Source organism: Alligator mississippiensis, chromosome 5 (assembly GCF_030867095.1).
Source record: "Alligator mississippiensis isolate rAllMis1 chromosome 5, rAllMis1, whole genome shotgun sequence".
Taxonomy (NCBI): domain Eukaryota; kingdom Metazoa; phylum Chordata; order Crocodylia; family Alligatoridae; genus Alligator; species Alligator mississippiensis.
Window position 1 is genome coordinate 217,400,349 of NC_081828.1, and position 17,522 is coordinate 217,417,870.

The window sequence follows — 17,522 nt, forward strand, 5'->3', positions numbered from 1 at the left end:
ACTTGTCTGGGATGTTTTGGACAGGACTGATCCTGCCCAGAGCAGGGGCCTGACTTCCCGTGGGCCCTGCCAGCCCGACTCTTCTACGCTTCCCATGTGGGGTGGGGAAAGATGGTATGTAACAGATTTCTACTAGGGAGCTCTACCCTCCTCCACGGATTAGCTGTCCAGACCAGCCGTGGTCCAGAGGAAAAACCCTGCTCGGTCATCTCCCCACTCAGTGCGGAGCCAAAGTCATTTTGCTGGACCTACATTTTGGAGAGGGGCCCCTTGGCTACCAGGGCACCTCGGCACAGCAGGCTGGTGGCGTCTTTGTTCAGAATTAAACAATGCAGGCATTTCACTGCACTAATGAGAGTGAAGAATGGACGCCGCTCCTGCGCTGTTTAGCGCTATTCAATTTACAGGGAACTTCACTTAGGCACAAACCTGGCAGGGGCATCATTCACTTAGCTGCATACCTCAGTGCCAGCCCCAGTGTGTTGCCTTACACTGTAACAAGCCTTGGTTATAGGCACATGGGTTAAACGCACACACTGCTTCCCTGCGTGGCAGCTGTCAAAAGGCTCCAGTTAGAAGGCTTGAGAATGACAGGAGGAAGTTGGCTTCAGCCCACGCACTTACCACAGCACAAAAGGGCTGTGTATTTAAAGAGCAGTGTCTGCAAGGATTTTGGCTAAGCTCGTGGGCAGTCCTGCGGCCATGTACTCACAGCGAGTAAGGATGCTGTACTCCCTGCACTCTCCATCTCTCAAGATGCTGCAGAATTTTCTACCGACAGCACATAATTATGGCACAGAAGCCATCGAGGAGAAGCTGAGGGGCAGCTGGACCCCTGCTCACGTGAAAGATGACGGGACTGCGAAAAAGCACATCAGCTCGCTGCTTTTTGCTAAACCAATTAGATGGTTAATACTGGCAATACTGTAGTATCTTTGGACCCCAGAGATAACAGTTCTTAGACCCACTGCTCAAAGCTGCCAGAAAATTTCAGTTTTTGCATGTTTCTACATTTATCTGCATGACTCTGAGGGGCAGGCAGAGCTTTTGGTAACTAAAGCTGCGTCTCTAAAGTATCGTCCGTGGACGGGGGTGGAAACGATGGCAAATTCCATGACCGCAGAACCGCGAGCTACGTGCAGCTTTGCAAATAACTAAAGGAGTGGGGACAGGGCTGATTAGCTTCTCTGTTTAAAGTGCCTAAGGAAAAGGAACCTGAGCTGCCACAGATCCATAAAATACCATTCCCCAGAGCTCCCTGCCCGGTTTTCTCTGGATGCCCTGGGGAATTATAGACCCCGATCTCTTTAGAAGTCTTCTAGCGTGTCACCTCAGCTGGTCCTCTGAACAGCTCTCATGAACTAACCACTATCTGCACTGGGACAGGAGACAGCTCTCCAGGAAGAAAAACTACAGAAAAACCCAGGGTTTAGCCGGGGATACTTCTCACTCCTCCAGATGCTGAGGAATGAGAAGACCTTGCCCCAATGTGACAGGTGCTTCCTTCCGGGGTGGGACATTAATCTTGGCTCCTACCCGCAGGTGATTGCCATTAAACACTCCCTGGCATTTTTCTCAGCAGATGTGCCAGCCTGGTGGGCTGGCAATTACACTACAGACTCCAATCCTCCCGCAGTTTTAACTGACTACAGTGCTCACTTCATTTTTTGCCAAAGCTGCGGTGTAGCAAGTGAAATAAATGCACGCACACAAACAGCCTACGGGCACAGCGTCCACCCCTGGACTTCCCGGACCCAGAAAGCGTGCTCTGCTTTAGTTATCAAAGGCGCTTCCATGAGGCAAGCTCATTTCCATTTCCCTGCGTGGTCCTTTCAGACAGGACTGTACGTGAGAAAAGCATTTTGGGCTCCCCTGGGATGGAAGGCACGAAGGAGAGAGCGAGTGAGAGACAGAAGACAGATGTCTGCAGGGCAGGCAAAGAAAAATCCAGCCTGGCTCAGAAGTGCACCTGCTGATGCCCTGTACGTTGGCTTCCAGATAAGCTGCGCAGAAACCTTCAGAGGTCATCGGAGGGAGAGGAGATAAGAGAAACAAAACCATAAACTCTCACATCGGCCACATCCTACTTAACCAGTGGTTCCTGTTGCTGCAGAAGGTAACTAATGGAGATGCAGGACAGCTCCAGGCACTGAGATTAAACAGATCAGTAACTGTTACTACTGTAAATAAATAACAATTTAAAATCCAAGGAGACATTCATTTCTCTTGAATGATGGAAAAACAGGGTTAACAGGTAGTCCAACCCCCTGCTCAACACAGGATCATCCCATGTAAATAAGAAGGAGATGCGTACGTGCTCCCCAAACTCAAGCTGCTTGCCCTCTCTGAACAAGGCATAGAAACCCAAGCTCCCCAGTCGCTAGCGGTGGAGAGTCAGACTGCACAGGGCACTGCTGCCACACAGCACCTCGGAGAAGTATGAACAGGGCTGAGAAACAGGGGAGGCTCTGCGATGCTCATATCTGTCTATGGAAACACTGACATGGAGCTCATTACTCCAGGTCAGAAGGTGCAGTGTTAAAGCCTGACCTCACACCTGATAAAGTCAATGGGAACACTCCCACTGACTTGGGTGGACCTGAATCAAGTGGAGGGGAATGGTGCTTCTCTAACCTCAGACCTTTTGTTAAAAGAGTCACTTACTGGTTGATCCAACACATTCAGAGAGATGCCCAGTAATTACAGCAGAGCTCTCCCAGCTTCTCTTCTCAGCCCTCCCACTGACTCTTTCCAGGCCTTCGCCTTCTCATCTGTAAAATGGGGACAATGCTGCTGCTTCCTACAGTTACTCTACTTCATTAATAGTCACAATGTGCTTTGAAATCCTCAGATGAAATTTGCCAGTGAGGAGTAAAGGGCTACATGGACTGCTGTAGATATTCCTGGTGTTTATATCATGATCTCAAAACAGCACCTTGGCGCCTTACAAAATCCGTGAGAAAGAGAGGCTGATAAATAAATACAGGCCTGCAAAAACACTCCTTTGGAGCCACCCTGCTGCAGAAATAGGCCAGGGTCACATGGAAGCTAAACCAAATGGGCAGGTTTGGTACTGCTTTCTGAAGCTCTGGCAGATGTCCCTGAGAAGACCGTGCCACCCATCCTGGAAAGTTCAATACCAGGTAACGGGACGAAAGGTGCTCTGGGGAGGATCAAAAAAGGCTACAGTGAAAGAGCTGCTGTGGGTAACTGAGTCCCACTCCATTCCTGTGGTCATCTCCCAGGTCTGCTGGTATCATTTCCATCACACCCAGAGAACCCCAAGTCTGTCTGCTCTTGACATAGCCTCACCTCTGACAAGTGCTAAGAGAACAGTGCTTCAGCATATGAGGAAGTGAAGAACACAGCCGAGCACTGCTCAGGTCCTGAGAAGTCAGAGCATCTCAGCATCTCTTCTAGTGACTATACACATGGGGAGTACCAGAAGGAAGAGTGGGAATCCCAGCGAGAATACATACCCCTTTACCACCCCTTGGGTATGGCAAGAGGAAGGAACTCCCCTGCCGACAGGCCACTGCTATTGCCAGCTCTCAGAAAACAACAAGCAAATGTGTCCATCTCCATCCAAGAAGACTTCGTGGGCCTCTAGCAAGTAGCGTGTGTCAGCAGCCAGCAATGCAATCTACCCCTACACCTCCAAATGAACTGGAGAGCACAGCCACCTGGGGAGTCAGGATGTGACTCCAGGTGCTCTAGCGTGACCTTCCCCACAGAGACGTCAGAGAACAGGCCACTGCTGACCAGGCTAGTACGACCCAGAGATGAGTTTCTGAGCAAGCGCTTCGACACTGCTTCTCTACGGAGCACCTCTCTATCTTGATAGACATACAGCCCCCATCCCAGCAGCAGAGACAGGTCTCCCACATAATTAAATATGACATTTTCAAAGCTAGTCCCAACCCTGCCAAGAAGCTGCCTATGGGCAGCCAAAGCCAATGAGACTCCTCGTGGAAGCGGCTTTTGGTGTCTGCTGCTCCCAGCTTCCCACACCTCAGTGGGCCAAGCACAGTGAATCCTAGAGCCAAAGCCTCCTGCCAGGGCCAATTGCTTGAGTCAGGGCAGGTGTACCTTCCTGCCTTGGCATGCCAACCACAAATCCTAAGGAGGTAGGGGCAAGGGAAAAGGTGTGTGGCTGCCAGACTGCTGGTGTTGGCAGATAAAAGGCTGTCACACTGAACTGTCAGCAGAACTGGAACAACGGCCGTGCAGAGAAATGCCCTAAGCAGGCATGGAGCCCAGGCAGATCTGCTGGTGTTAGAGCGGGCATGGGTCCTGAGCTCAGCATGGGGGTGGGTTGGTCTGGGAGACGGGATGTAGGGTGATCAGGAGAAGGCTTGGTTACAGAAGCCTAGATCCTAGAAACAAGGGGCTATGCTGCTGTTTTTTGGACAGACTCAGGGCCCAGCTCCCCTCACCCCTTCCTTTAGCAAGAGCTTTGGCTGTAGATACGTACCCTCCGTTGAGAGTCGGTGTCAGGCCAAAGAGAGTGCAGAGACCCACGGACATGAGCAGAGAGCTGAGCACTGTCACAACCGCTGCTAGTGCCAAGCCCCATTTTGATTTCACCATGTCGATCTTTCCTGCAAGAGAGAGCACAAGGCCCTGAAACCAGTGAGCGAAAATGGGCAGCAGGAAGAGATCCGTGGGGTCACCTCCTACAGCATGGAGCCTGCTAGCCTGAGGCCCAGTGGTTTAAGATCCGTATCCCAGCCTCAGGCTCTAAGTGGCTGCTGACACAGCAGCGCAGTACCACAGAACACAAGATGGATGTTTGGATGGCCCAGAGATCTTTATCCCAACTACCAGAATGACCAGGCCACATTTGGAAGGACCTCTGAAAGTAGCCTCAGCTCACTGGTAGGTTCTGACACCACAAACCCAAAACATGCATGAGACCTGCGACTTTCCAAACTGCTGACAGGTCTCCCCAGAGAAATGGAGGAAGAGCTGATATACTGGGACATGTCATACAACAAAGCAGAGTCCCATATGCTAAGCCATAGAGAACCATTATGCCTAGACTAAGGAAATAGCTTATTGGGCCTTTCCCTCTCTGGGTCCAAGTACTGCATCCCAGCTAGATTTCAGCTTCACAGGCTTGCAGGGGTGATAGGAAACAGCAGCACCACAGGCCTGGCTCTGCCCCCTCTAACACAAAGGACAAGGTGTATTCTACCCTTGCCAGCCTCTCTGCTGGAAAGCACAGCAATGGGGTGCTAGCCTGGCCTCCCTCCCTCCCAGGACCTACGTGTGGAGAAGTAGATGTAGGCAAAGAGGATGATGTAGGTGGTGACCAAGGGGATCAGCTCAGCGATGCCAATCTCTTCTTTGAAGTGGACATGGACGATGTTCTCCTCCCGCAGGGTGCAGTTGGGGCTGGGGTGCAGCAGCTTGAGCCGGGACCGGAGGCTAGTGAGGAACCTGACACAAGAGAAAAGTAGAAGGACTGGATCCTTGCTCAGGGCTGTGGCCCTGGGGAGGATGGGGGAGAGCAGTGGCTCTGGGCCAGCTGGTAAAGCAGTCCTACAGACCTATACACTACTCCAGGGATGGCAATTAACCATGGTGCTGCTGCACCCCGCGGTGCTGTGAGATCCTTCTAAGAGTGCCACATAACTTTAGCACCATTCGGTGCGCAAACACCCTACACAATTCACACAACAGACCCAAAGCTTTCACACAGGAATGCAGAGTCAAAGCCATTCTGCCCTGTCGTGGGCTTGCTGCGTGCTCTGCAACATAAGAATTGCTCTGGTATTCTTCCATAGTCAAAAACCACATGAAAGCTGAGAGCTGGCATTTTCCGAGCTGGGCCCTGAGTCTAACGAGATTGAGGGCACAGTGCCTCCCTCCATAGCTAGGCTGCTGCCCAGGCCCAAATGCCAGGTCTGGATGTCTCCTTCCTACCTCCTGCAGCACTGCGGTGTTGTGACAGCCTTGCAAGATCTGCATCGCCACCAAACAGGATTCAAGGAGGGGCGCTGTGCAGGAACGAGCATCATTTTAAAGTTCCTCGCGTGCAGAGCCGTGCCTGAAGGGGCTTGGGTGGCGATAGGCCCCTTGTGGTCATTGTCGCAGAGTTTACATAAGTGGCACTGATGAGTGGAGCTGACTAACCATCCTGGACATGGAGGCTTCCCCCCAGTGTGCCAATGTGCCAGCCGTTCCCTGGGAGAACCACCCGTAGGGTAGAGAGGAGCATTCATCCTCCAGCTCACTCAGTCCCTGCTTTCTCTGCTGGGGTTGCCATCAAGGGGATCAATTAGTGCCCAGTGTGATGGGTCTTACTGGGAGGCAGAAATCCAGTGCCTAGAAACTGGACTGAACCAAACCTACTTCCCAGAGGCCAACTGGCAGCATCATGAAGGCAACGGCTGGCAGCTGTGACAAATAATCATTTAAAAATGACTCAGTGTGGACAGGCAAAGACCTCCCAGAGGGGTACTTGGCTGGCAGCTGTGACTCCTAGGTGGGCCATGTTAAGATCAAGTGTCCGATGGAAAAGTGTGGATTCTACCCTGTGCTTTAATCCCACTCCCATCTCCAAGTGCTCTACAGCTCTGTCTAAAACCCTGACAGGATACAGAAAAGGAACAAGCCATTAGCACAAACAGCAAACTTGCCAAGAGCTGAATAAGCGAGCCCAACAGCAAAATGGCCTAACATGGGAGCAGCCCAGGCCAAGCTCCTTACCTGGCATCATACCGCTGGAGACCCAGTGTGACGGTATAGGACACCACCCGCTTCCGATTGTACAAGTTCACCCCGCTGTACTTCCCTGGGAGTCCAAACAGCAGATCTGCCAACAGACAGCATGAGAAAACACCATGAGACTAGGCTAAGTCCTGTGTGGGTAAGAGGCCTGCACGGATATGAGATCCTGTTACCAAGGATGCTGGAGAACACGTCCTTTCTTGTGGGACTGCAGGGCCCCCACAGAGCAGGCATGTCTTTGGTCTCTGAACACCCACCCAAGCACTGACATGCAGCCCAGAGGTGACGGATATGGGGTGTGCTCTAGCAGGACTCAACCTGCCCTGCTAGGGACACTTGGGCTAAAAACAGATGTCAGGTTTATCTCAGGTCTGACTGTCCTGGGCTTTGACTAGCAACAAAACAGGCACAGGGACAATCATTTATACACACAGCTTGAATGGCAATTAATTCAAATCAACCACAATTGTCCTGGGAGAAAGTGTTACCTTGGGTACTTCATAGGTCCTTATAGAGGGAGAATGGGAACCTGTAGGATCCCGTAGGATTGTGGGATAAAAGGGTTTGTTCCAAGAGAAATCCAAGACCTGCTTTTATCCTTAGATCATGACACCTCGTTTCTCTGCTTCAACTAAGGCACGCACCCAGCTCTAAAAGAACACCACCTCAGGGGACTCCATCTTTTGTGTGTTTATCTGGAACCTGCACTCCCAGGGGAAAAGGCCATGTCCTCCTTTGATATGCTGTCATTGCTGAACACGTTCCAGGTGCTCAACAAAACCAGTTGTTTAATGACAGAGGGTTAGGGTACCAAGGCCTCCTTCCAGGCAGTCAGAAGGAAAGCTTCCCGGCCTCACCAGCATCCCTCTAGACAGGAGGGAGTAAATACTCCTCTGGCGTTCTGGTACCGCTGAACGGCGGGACTTCAGCCTCAGATTGATTCGCTTAATGAAAAGAGCAGAGACATTTTTATCCCTGCAGCATCCCAGCCTGAGATAAGCCCCCTGGGTGAACAGCGGCAATAACCAGCAGAGGTGCAATATGGAACACAATGAATGTTCGCTCGTCAGTGGTAACGACACACTCTGGGCAGCTCAGCCACTGCTCTTCGGAGAGAAGAGACTGGGTGAGAGATGCAAGCAAACAAAGTAATAGAGACCAAGGGGTTAGCCAGAGTTGCCTGCTATGTGCAAATAGCCTGTATGTCTGTAAGGAGGGACAGGGTGGGGTTAGGTCACCCTCATTTCACCTAGAAGGCTGCGTCCATACGCAGATGTAAACCCACAGATGAACCAAGTTGGGTGGCCTCATCCTACAGCTCCTGTGAGGGAAAAAACCTACCACTCAACTGGGTATTACTGGCCTTCAGTGGTGCATTAGGACAGCAGGGCAGGACAGAGGTAGCCACCCCAGTCTCTCAGGAGCTATGGCCTCTCACCTTTGAGGGTCGCTGACGTCTGCAGTGTCTTTGGTTCATGCTGGTGGATAGTTTTGATGATATCTGGGTCGGAGTTGAAGCGCTCACGGTCGTTCTGCCAGAAGTTCCCCGGGGACAGCAGGAGGCAGCCATGCTCCGGCAGCAGGTTGCGCAGCTTCTTCAAGCTGGGCAGGAGGTCTGTCACCTGCAGGCAAACTTCCTCCACGCTTCTGATCCCAGAACTGAAAGACAGGCCCAGGCCACGAGCAGTCACATGTGGAGCAGCATGGGCAACAGCTTGTGTCCGAAACACAAAGCTGTCTAGCAGGGTGCACCCAGGACGTGCCTCTTATTACCGCTCCCGTTCTTTACTATCACAGTGCCCAGGAGCTGTAGCCCTGGAGTACACCTCCATCCTACTATGGACTCTTGCCTTCCACCCAACAGGAGACTTTACCACACCTTCTGCTCTCCTGTGAAATACGAATTTTCATTTCTACCGAGGAGAACTTTTACAATCCTTGCAGTCTCCTATGCCTGATGAAGGGTGCCTGTGCCCAAAAGCTCGCAAATAATTTTTTTTTTGCAAATATCTAGTTGGTCTAATAAAAGATATCACCTCTGGCACAAGTTCTGATTCCTTTTGCCTCTAGACCAATACGGCTACAACCTGGATACCCGACTTCCACCCTGCACTTAATACATGGCCTGTGGGCATACTGATTTAAAGTGTGTGCCTGTCTGAGTTACTTCCATTTCTAAAGCCAAAAGTTATGCCAATTTTCAGAGGTGCTGGCCACTGAAGTTCCCACTGGGTGAAATTAATGTGATGCAATAAACTCCAGAGCAAATTGTACCGCAGTTTATTGCTCCCAGGTGCCACATTTACATGTATGCCCGGGACCACAGCACATTGATCTGTGTTGGAACAGCCCTGGCTGGCGGGGAGGGGAAGGGGGGGCGGGTGTCAGTCTGCCACCACGGGGCTGCTCCAACCTGGCTCAACATGCTGAAGGGCTGGTTGGGGCACAAGGGTGCTCCAGTGCAGGGCTAAAGCACCCTCATGCCCCAGCCAGCCCCATCAGCATCTATATGTGCGCTGCTGTGCAAAAAAAGAACGGTGCCATAGGACAGTACTTGAGTACTCAGGTTCCAGGGAGGTACCCGTTACTTAGGCAGCATTGTAAGTGCCTCTCTTCCCAGCTGGCAAAGTGGTGTGCACTTGCCTTTAGTGTCAGGCACACGAAAGTGCCATGTGTTCTACACAATGAGATAAAAACTTGCTCAGCACAAGATTATGTAATCTGTACCAATAAATCAGAGGCCCATGAGACACAATTCAATCTTGGTTTATATTGGCCCCGGGTTGTGCAAGGCCCAGGGACTACAAGGCATGGGAGTGGCTGCAATTTCTCTTTGGCTCTTCCAGCACAAGGTGTTGCCCAGAAAGAGAACAATGCTTTGGAAGTGGGCATAGCCAGGGCAACTGGCAGGACCTGCCCTAGAACCCGTGGCCCACCCCACAGCTGTGCCCAATTATTCATTCCAGAAAAATCACTGTGTTTCACCCTCCTGGGCACACAAGTAACAGTCCAACTGGAAACCACAGGCAAGTGATATAAAGCTGCCTGCCTGAATCAGCAAGGAACCTGAAGCAATAGCTCAGGGAAAGGGGAGGATTCTGTTTTTTTCTCGCAGCCAGGCCTCGAATAACTCCAAAATCTAATGCTGACGAAACTGCCTCCTATGTCTTACTGACTCCACATCACCAGCTGCTTTTACTCAATGCCCAACATAAGCCACTAACAGCTTTGGCATATACCTATACTTTTCCCTATTAAAAATAAGTGCTCCAGCACATCGCACGTTTTGGAGCAGACTGAAATAAATGGAATGTGATATCCCAACAAGTACACAATCCAAGGGATATCACACGTACTATGGTGCTGCATTACACTGTATACCACGTGGACCCTTTTCCCAAATATGGCTATTCACAACTGGCGTGTGTGTTTTAAATAACGAAGCTGATTTCCACACTGGAATGGAGGCACAGGGATGCTGTAATGGATGCTGAGGTCTGTGCTGCTTTCCCAGGCCCGTGCTATATAGTCCAGTTCTCAGTTAAACTCAGCCCAAAGTTGCTGCCAATTCAGCAGCAGCTGTGACAGAGTTAAAGCTTGAGCTTTGGAGCCGGAAGGAGAGGGCGAGTGACATGTATGCCTGGGACCAGTCAGCCATGGGGAGCCCATGTGCATCTTATCTGACAGCATGTGCTATATGAAACAATATGGTGTTCCTTTCAGACTGACTTTGCAAACAGCTATAAAAATGAGAGCCTTTCTTACCAAGATTAGCTGTAGCTGGCCATGAGAGTACACAGCCCTTTATTTCTAGTTGGCACATGCAGTGGCATTGACCATCAAGGGCATCGCACTGATCAGAGATAACATAGACACAGGGAGCAGCCTGTTTGTAACTGGTGACTAACAAACACACAGCATCATCCGATCGCGATCCATACAGGGAAGATAAAGAGGCAGATGAACTGAAAACAAACATGCACAGCCAGGACATCAGTGCCAAAGCTATTGAGACCTGGTATGGAAGTGTGCCAGCACTAAAGAGATGAATAACCCCTCAGAAAGGATGGTACGTGTAAGCAAGGAGCCTAGAAAGAAACAGAACAAAAGACTGATCAGCAAAGGAAACCATATGTGGAAGGTCAGGAGCACAGGTGGGGCTAAAGCAAGAGCTTACAAAACCTCAGCTGAGTTAGACCCTGCAAAGGGAATTAAAACAAATGGTGGAAGTTTCTTTTGCCATAAAAATCATAGAAGAAAGAAGAACAGCAGCAAGGATGGAATTGAGACTGAAGAGAAGCTACGTACAGTCAGAAAATCGAATCAATACCTTACCACTCTCTGGCTCAGTTTTCAATGGAGCGACGGCTGTTCAGCTCTGGGGCAAAGGCAAGATGGCTAATAAGAGCGAGGACAAATGAACAAGGAAATCACCACGCATGTGGGGGAGGCAACATTCAGAGAACCTGATGGGTCCAACGAGCCAGATAATCTTCAACCAAAGACCTAGCACCTGAACTCACAAAGCTGGCAGCAATAAGTCTGTCAAGGCAAGTGTGGTATCATATGCCTGGCGAATAACATATGTTTAAGCGGGGAGAAAAAAACGATCAGAGGAACTCTAGACCCAACAGCCTGACCTTCGCTGTATGCAAGGTTTTACAACAAACCCAGAAGGAAAGAATACTAAAGACATGGACTCCAAGTGGACTCCAAGATGAACATGAGTCGGCAGTGTGATGAAGCCATCAGAAAAGCTAATGGCATTTTATCGTGCATCAGCAGATGCATGACAAACAGATCCAAGGAGGTGACACTTCCCCTCTGTCGGGCGCTGGTCAGACCGCAGTTGGAGCCACTAGGGTTATCAAAGAAACAGAGAGCTGACTTCAGGTGGGAAGCCTAAAAGCTTGGCTTGTCCAGCCTAGCCAAACGTTGCTCCTCTATAAATACAACAGGGAGATAAATACCAGAAAGGAAGAAGAGCTATTTAAGCCAGTGATGCTCAACCAGGAGGATGCAGCACCCTAGGGTTCCTTGAGATCTTTTCAAGGGTGCAATGCAATGCTACCACTATTAGATCCAAACATGTTTCACAAGATAAACTCAGAGATTTGAAAAAGGAATCCATGGTGTTAGAAACATGCTGCCCAGGTATGGTCCTTCTGAGTTCTCTGCCACAGAAGAATCGCTCTAGTGTTTTTTGTAGTCAAAAAGGAGTAAAAACAAAAAGTTGGCATTTTCTGAGGGGTACCTTGAGTCTAACCAGGGGGTCCTAGACATTCAGGGGTGCTCTGAGTCTAAAAAGGCTGATTTAGGCTACAGGATAATGCTGGCACAAGGACAAATGGGTACACACTAACCACAAATCATGATTTGAGCTGGAAACTTGGAGGTTTCCAACCATGGGAGGTGCTGGGACCGCTGTCTGTGAAAGGGATGATTTCCATGGTTGTTTGTGACAGCAGGGGAACAGGCTCTGTGATCTGGGAAGTCCCTGCCAGCCCTGTGTCCCCAAGGCTGCTACCGGAGGACGTCTGACAGCTCTTTCTGAATAGGGTTGTGCTCTGGTGGGCAGGGTGTGACGGGTGTGAGTGACGCCTGCCACCTGCCATCAGGCCCAGCTCCATTTTCACATCTCTTATTTCCAGAGTCTGAGAATTTCAATCCTGATGGCTGGACCCAGACCCACTGAGCACTAGGTCTGAAGCTGAGCCCTTACAACACTGACAGGCACTTGCATGCTTTCTGCAGACATCCATAAACTGTAACTACCTGTCCCTCAGGGCATGGTTTCTAATCTCCTCCACGAGCTGGAAGACCCGGGACAGCGGTGAACGAAACACATCAACAGCGAGGAAGTGCTTGTGCCAGGGGGAGACGGTGGCTTTCACGAAGATTTGCTGGATGTAGGCCACGGGAGCGCCAACATACTGTGGAAGAAAGCAGAGGGACAATGGGGAATTACCTTCTGGGAACAGTGGCTGGATGTGGAGACTGCAAGGAGCTGGGGTAGGCAAGGACCTCTTTAGTAAACGCTAGAGCACCAACTCCTAACCTTTCCTGCAGGCCCCTCCTGTGAAGGACTGGTAGACAGGTGCCCTCCATCCATACCTGCTTGTCCTCCTCCCCACCACATCCTCTCTCTCTTCTTGTCTTAATTTCAGGGCAGTTTTCTGCCTTTGTAGTTTTTGTCCCGTAGTGCTTTTCCCTCTGTCAGTTCTCCGCATTCCTCCCACTTGTTCTGCTTACTAGAAAGCTACAGGCTGCTTTTGGATGGGCACAGCAAGAGATTTTACCAGCCAACAGCAGCCTGAGCCAACAGCCCTGATTATGAGAACTGCTGTGGCTGGCTGCACTGGGGCAACTGCAAGAGTGTGGGGGAAAACAGACATAGCTTCTAGAGCACGCTAGAAGCAGGGAGATCCTGGTTTTCCAGCAATTTTAACACACTAGGCAGTCTCTGCTTAAAAGAGGTGTTGGAATGTAAAGACTGGAGCCACAGGGGCATGGAGGATGCTAGCAGAGCTATAATATGCAAGAAAAGGTGACTTTTGACTACAGTTACTGACCTCGGAGAAAAGGTCCCAGTCGGCTCATGCAAAAGTCACGGTAAACTCTCGCCCGATGCATTTGGCCATATGTCTCAAATTTGCACAATCCCAGTCAACACAAGGAACCCAAATTACCTCCCCAGGTCAGCGTGAACCCTGTATTCATCCTTCCTCTCATTAGCACACAGCATGCTAGTCATGCCGGGGCAGCCAGCTGGGGCTGGTGGCTGCTTAAAGTCGCATGGAAAATACTTGGTCTTGGCCTTAAGAAATCGGCTTTCACACTGGCCATGAGCCAGATTGGCAACATCGCCCGGAAAAGGCTCCTTGCTGTGATGGAGACGCTCAGCTGCTTTGTGGGGTGGAAGGAGAGCCTACAGAGGCTCAAAGAATTGGGAACAGATCGGTTCACCTCCCAGCCACCACCCTGGTCCCAGCTCAGGCGGATCACGACCGACAGCCTTTGTGTTCTGGTAGCTGCTCAGCTGCCAGAGTGTTGCTAGTTGGTTGGTAGGCCAGGAGCCAGCTCCCAGCCCACTGGCATCCCTAGTATCAAGGCCATCAGATAATAAACAAGAAGTGACCCTGCCCTACCCCTTAACTTTAAGCAGCAGCAGCAAGGTGATGGGGCAGAGGAAGAACAGGGTAGCTTCCTCTCCCATAGTCTGCGATGCACCTGTTGGGCTGGTAACATAAGACTGCCTCCTGGCCTATCAATCCAGCACATGCAACTAAATTCACTTAAAACAACTGAGGAAAAATTGAGAAGAGCAATTGAGGAGACGTCATGCTGGCCTCAGGCTACAATTATCCATTTTCTCCCTGGCAAGCAAACCCTCAACAAACAGCTCCTGACAGCTTTTACCTACTCTGGCTGCTTGGAACGACTCCTGGTAGCATGTGAGACTCAGGACAGACCATGCGAGGTGCAGAAATCATCAGGTGTGTCACCAGCTCATGGCACAAAGGTGCACAAGGCACTGGAGAGGTCTCACACACTCATGTACACCGCAGTAGTGCATACTTACCCAATCGGGCCTCTCACTGGGGTCTCCTTGCCGGGGGCTGGGCGCCAAAGAAGGTGGAGCGTAGTCCTTCACAGGGGTACTGTACTCCACAGGTCCTGTTCCAGGTAACGGGAGCTTGAGCAGCGGGTAGCTAAGTCAAAGACACAAACAGGAGGCATTAGACAGCTAGACAAGCCAGGATTTACTACATGTTTCATGCTGAAATTTGCTGCACCAATGGCCATGCTTGATAGAGACTGGGATGGCTCAAGAGATCTGCAACTCCAGGTGCCCGGTTTGAATCCGACCCAGAACAACAGCCACCCCGGTGATAGTCTCTACTGTGGCTACCAACTCAGACTGCACCTTTCCTACTGCACAGACTTCAGTGCTTAGCTGGCTTGCTGAATGGAGACCTCGAAGTCACGCGAGCCCAACAGCCCTCTCACCTTCAAGCTCTCCCCCTCCAAGAGCAGCTGTACAAGGGTGGGCTTTTGGAGGTGGTGGAAGCTATTTTGTGTATCATCTCAAGGGGGAGGTTCTAGACATTCATGGTTTTGCTTTGTAGCCTGGAAGAGAATATTTGAGAATCTCAGTGGAGAGGGCAGAAAAGTCCGGGATGGAGCATGGCCGAATGGCTGTCAATGACCCGCTGTCACTCCTGATGTCTGAGGTGGACCTAACAGGCTCCATGCCCCATTTTCAGTCCACCCCAACAACCAGCCCTCACTGTCTGATTCTCTGCACTGAGGTTTGAACAACTTCTGACACTTGCCACAAACCTCAGGGGTCTGGAAAGCATTTTTACCGATGGGTCGAGATAAACCAGATCTTGAGAGTCACCTAAACCTCGCTGCCATCCTGCTCCCCCGCTGCTGCAATTCCAGGGGAGTGGAAGCAGCAGCTTTGTATTAATAACTCGTAATAGTGATTAATGCTTTATACGGTTTGAAAGCCGGGATGGCCAGTTTACAGAGAGCATAAAACACTGTTTTTCACATCTAAAGATTCTTCTGGTTGCAGTCACTAAAATCAGGTTAGAGTTGAACTGGGGAAAACACAAGATGATAGTCAGAAAGACATTCGGTCAACAGCCTGGAACTGCCAGGTTTAGAAACAATTAAAAGAGGATTCCTGGCTTTCCAGTGGCATAAATTGTGCTTCTGTAGTCTGCCGGATCACAATGCATCAGCATTACATTTGTCACTGATTCTTCAGTCTAGCAGAGCTTTTTGTTGGCAGCGGTCCCAAGCTAAATATAAAAGCTCTGGACCTTGGACCAATGCTGCTTTCAGTAATCTGTGACACAGCAATAAATGTACTGCCCATTTATTTATTTGGTGATCTGTCAGAGTCTGAAAACCTGTGAGGCGTCTCAGGCTCATGTTTCTCCAGGCGTGGAGGAGGCAGGAGAGAGATAAAAGACAAGGTTTCAGAATAAGCAGCAAAGCACAAAGCTATACAGAGTTATGCGATGAGACACAGAGCACGGCAGATTTGCTGCTTTGGTACTCTCCACATTTTTAATAATTTGACAAAATGCAGCATCTAGGAAAAGAAAGAGTCTGACCCAAATGGCAATATATGAATGAAGAAGTAAAAACGTATTAGAAGGGTGAATCCACAATAAAGGCCATACTTTTGGAGTGGAAATGAAGCCATTTCTCAGGCATGCAATTATCTCTTTCAGCCCTTTTCCTGTATAACAGGTGGTAACTGCCTGTTGCACAAGATCCCATGAGATAGCAGCCAAGGGGGCACGGTGTGACTTGCTTTGAGATGGGCATGATTCAAACGAAAGATGCTAAAGACAGATAAAGCAGAAGGGCTGAGAGGGTGATTGAGAGAGGATGATTTTATTACAGTGCTTTTGGTGCTGAAGCCTGAATGCATGGGTAAGTCCACAAGTCCAGCATGGTCTGGTGTAGCCATGAATTCCTGTCATTCACAGTAGCAGCTGACGCGGAGGACATGCTTGCATAGCCACCTGTGAGGTTTCAAAGCCAGATCGATGTCCTTTCCTAGGGCTTAAGTCATTTATAATTAGATTCATGGCATCAGAAAGACAGAGTGCTAATGAGGAGGACATTGGGGTCTGAATAGCCACATGGCACTGCACGCTTCAGAGCCACTTTCATCGCTGCGGTGGAGGAAGTGCTACTGCCCAGAGCCGTGATCTTGTCGGATACAGCCACCGAACTGTTGAGTTCTCCATTGAAACTGGACCCTTCATTTCTGGACCTCTGAGCAGAGTACTGCTGCGCCTGGGACTCCAGTCCTATCGCCTCCACTGGAAACCAGAGAGCGCACACAGGTCGGCAGGACCCAGCAGGAAACAGGAGTCAAAAGGGTCCTGCTGTGACCCCAGACACCGATGGATGGCCTGGCTGTCCTGCCCCAGCCTCTCCTACCTGGCTGGCCAAGTGAAAGGCATCTTACATAGCACAAACCTCCCGCACCCAAATACCGGCGCTAAAGGAGGTCCAGGAGCAAAGTCGAGCAGCGAATCATAGAAAATGTTTCTACCTTCCGGTCATAGAAGCACGACCAAATCAAGGCTAGCCACACAACTGGAGAGGGGCCTTTAGCTGGTCTAGACGAGTGTTGCCCTACGCTCAGCCTCTCTCTACCTGCCTGGCTCAAGGCAATGCAGATGGGTGCCTATCAGACCCTACAGGCCAGAGAAGTGACGGCTGGCAGCTGGTAGCATTTTCCAGACCCTGACACCCCCCACATCATCAACCCACTGCTGACTGTGTTGATGCACAACAGACATGGCTCTTTGGGTAAATGTGATACCTTTTATGAGACCAACTAAAAAATTGGAAAAATTGTTCTTTGCAAGCTTTTGCGCACAAACACCCTTCACTTTTTGCCCCAAAGTTTGCAAAGAACAATCTTTCCAACTATTTAATTGGTCTCATAAAAGATATCATGTTTACCCAAAGAACCGCATCTGCCTATGTCCTTAGACCAACAGGACTACAACCAACAGCCCTTGATTCACTCAGTCACTCATCTCCCAGAGAGAAGAGTGCATCAGGGGTGACATGATGCACATTTAAGTTTGTAGAAGTAGGGGAGAGGGGACAGGAGAGAGGCACACAGGAGCCTGGCAGACATGGAATAGCAGGGGAAGGAGCTTGGCACAGTAAACTGTGTGATCCTCAAGCCCTGGGTAACCAAGGCAGGTGCAGTCATGGAGGAAACCGAAGATGTAGAACTC

General features: G+C 50.3%; 1 protein-coding gene across 3 annotated transcripts in view; it reads right to left on the reverse strand.

The window, feature by feature from the left end:
• Positions 1–17,522, reverse strand: part of SCAP (SREBF chaperone) — an 82,072-nt gene that overhangs the window by 20,299 nt on the left and 44,251 nt on the right. For all 3 annotated transcript variants that reach the window (XM_019492414.2, XM_019492416.2, XM_019492415.2), the window contains exons 3-8: positions 14,318–14,447; positions 12,511–12,668; positions 8,174–8,394; positions 6,715–6,820; positions 5,270–5,442; positions 4,475–4,601 (exon numbers count right to left, since the gene is read on the reverse strand). In XM_019492414.2, the coding sequence (XP_019347959.1) occupies positions 4,475–4,601; positions 5,270–5,442; positions 6,715–6,820; positions 8,174–8,394; positions 12,511–12,668; positions 14,318–14,447 (915 nt within the window). The remainder of the gene's footprint in view (positions 1–4,474; positions 4,602–5,269; positions 5,443–6,714; positions 6,821–8,173; positions 8,395–12,510; positions 12,669–14,317; positions 14,448–17,522) is intronic.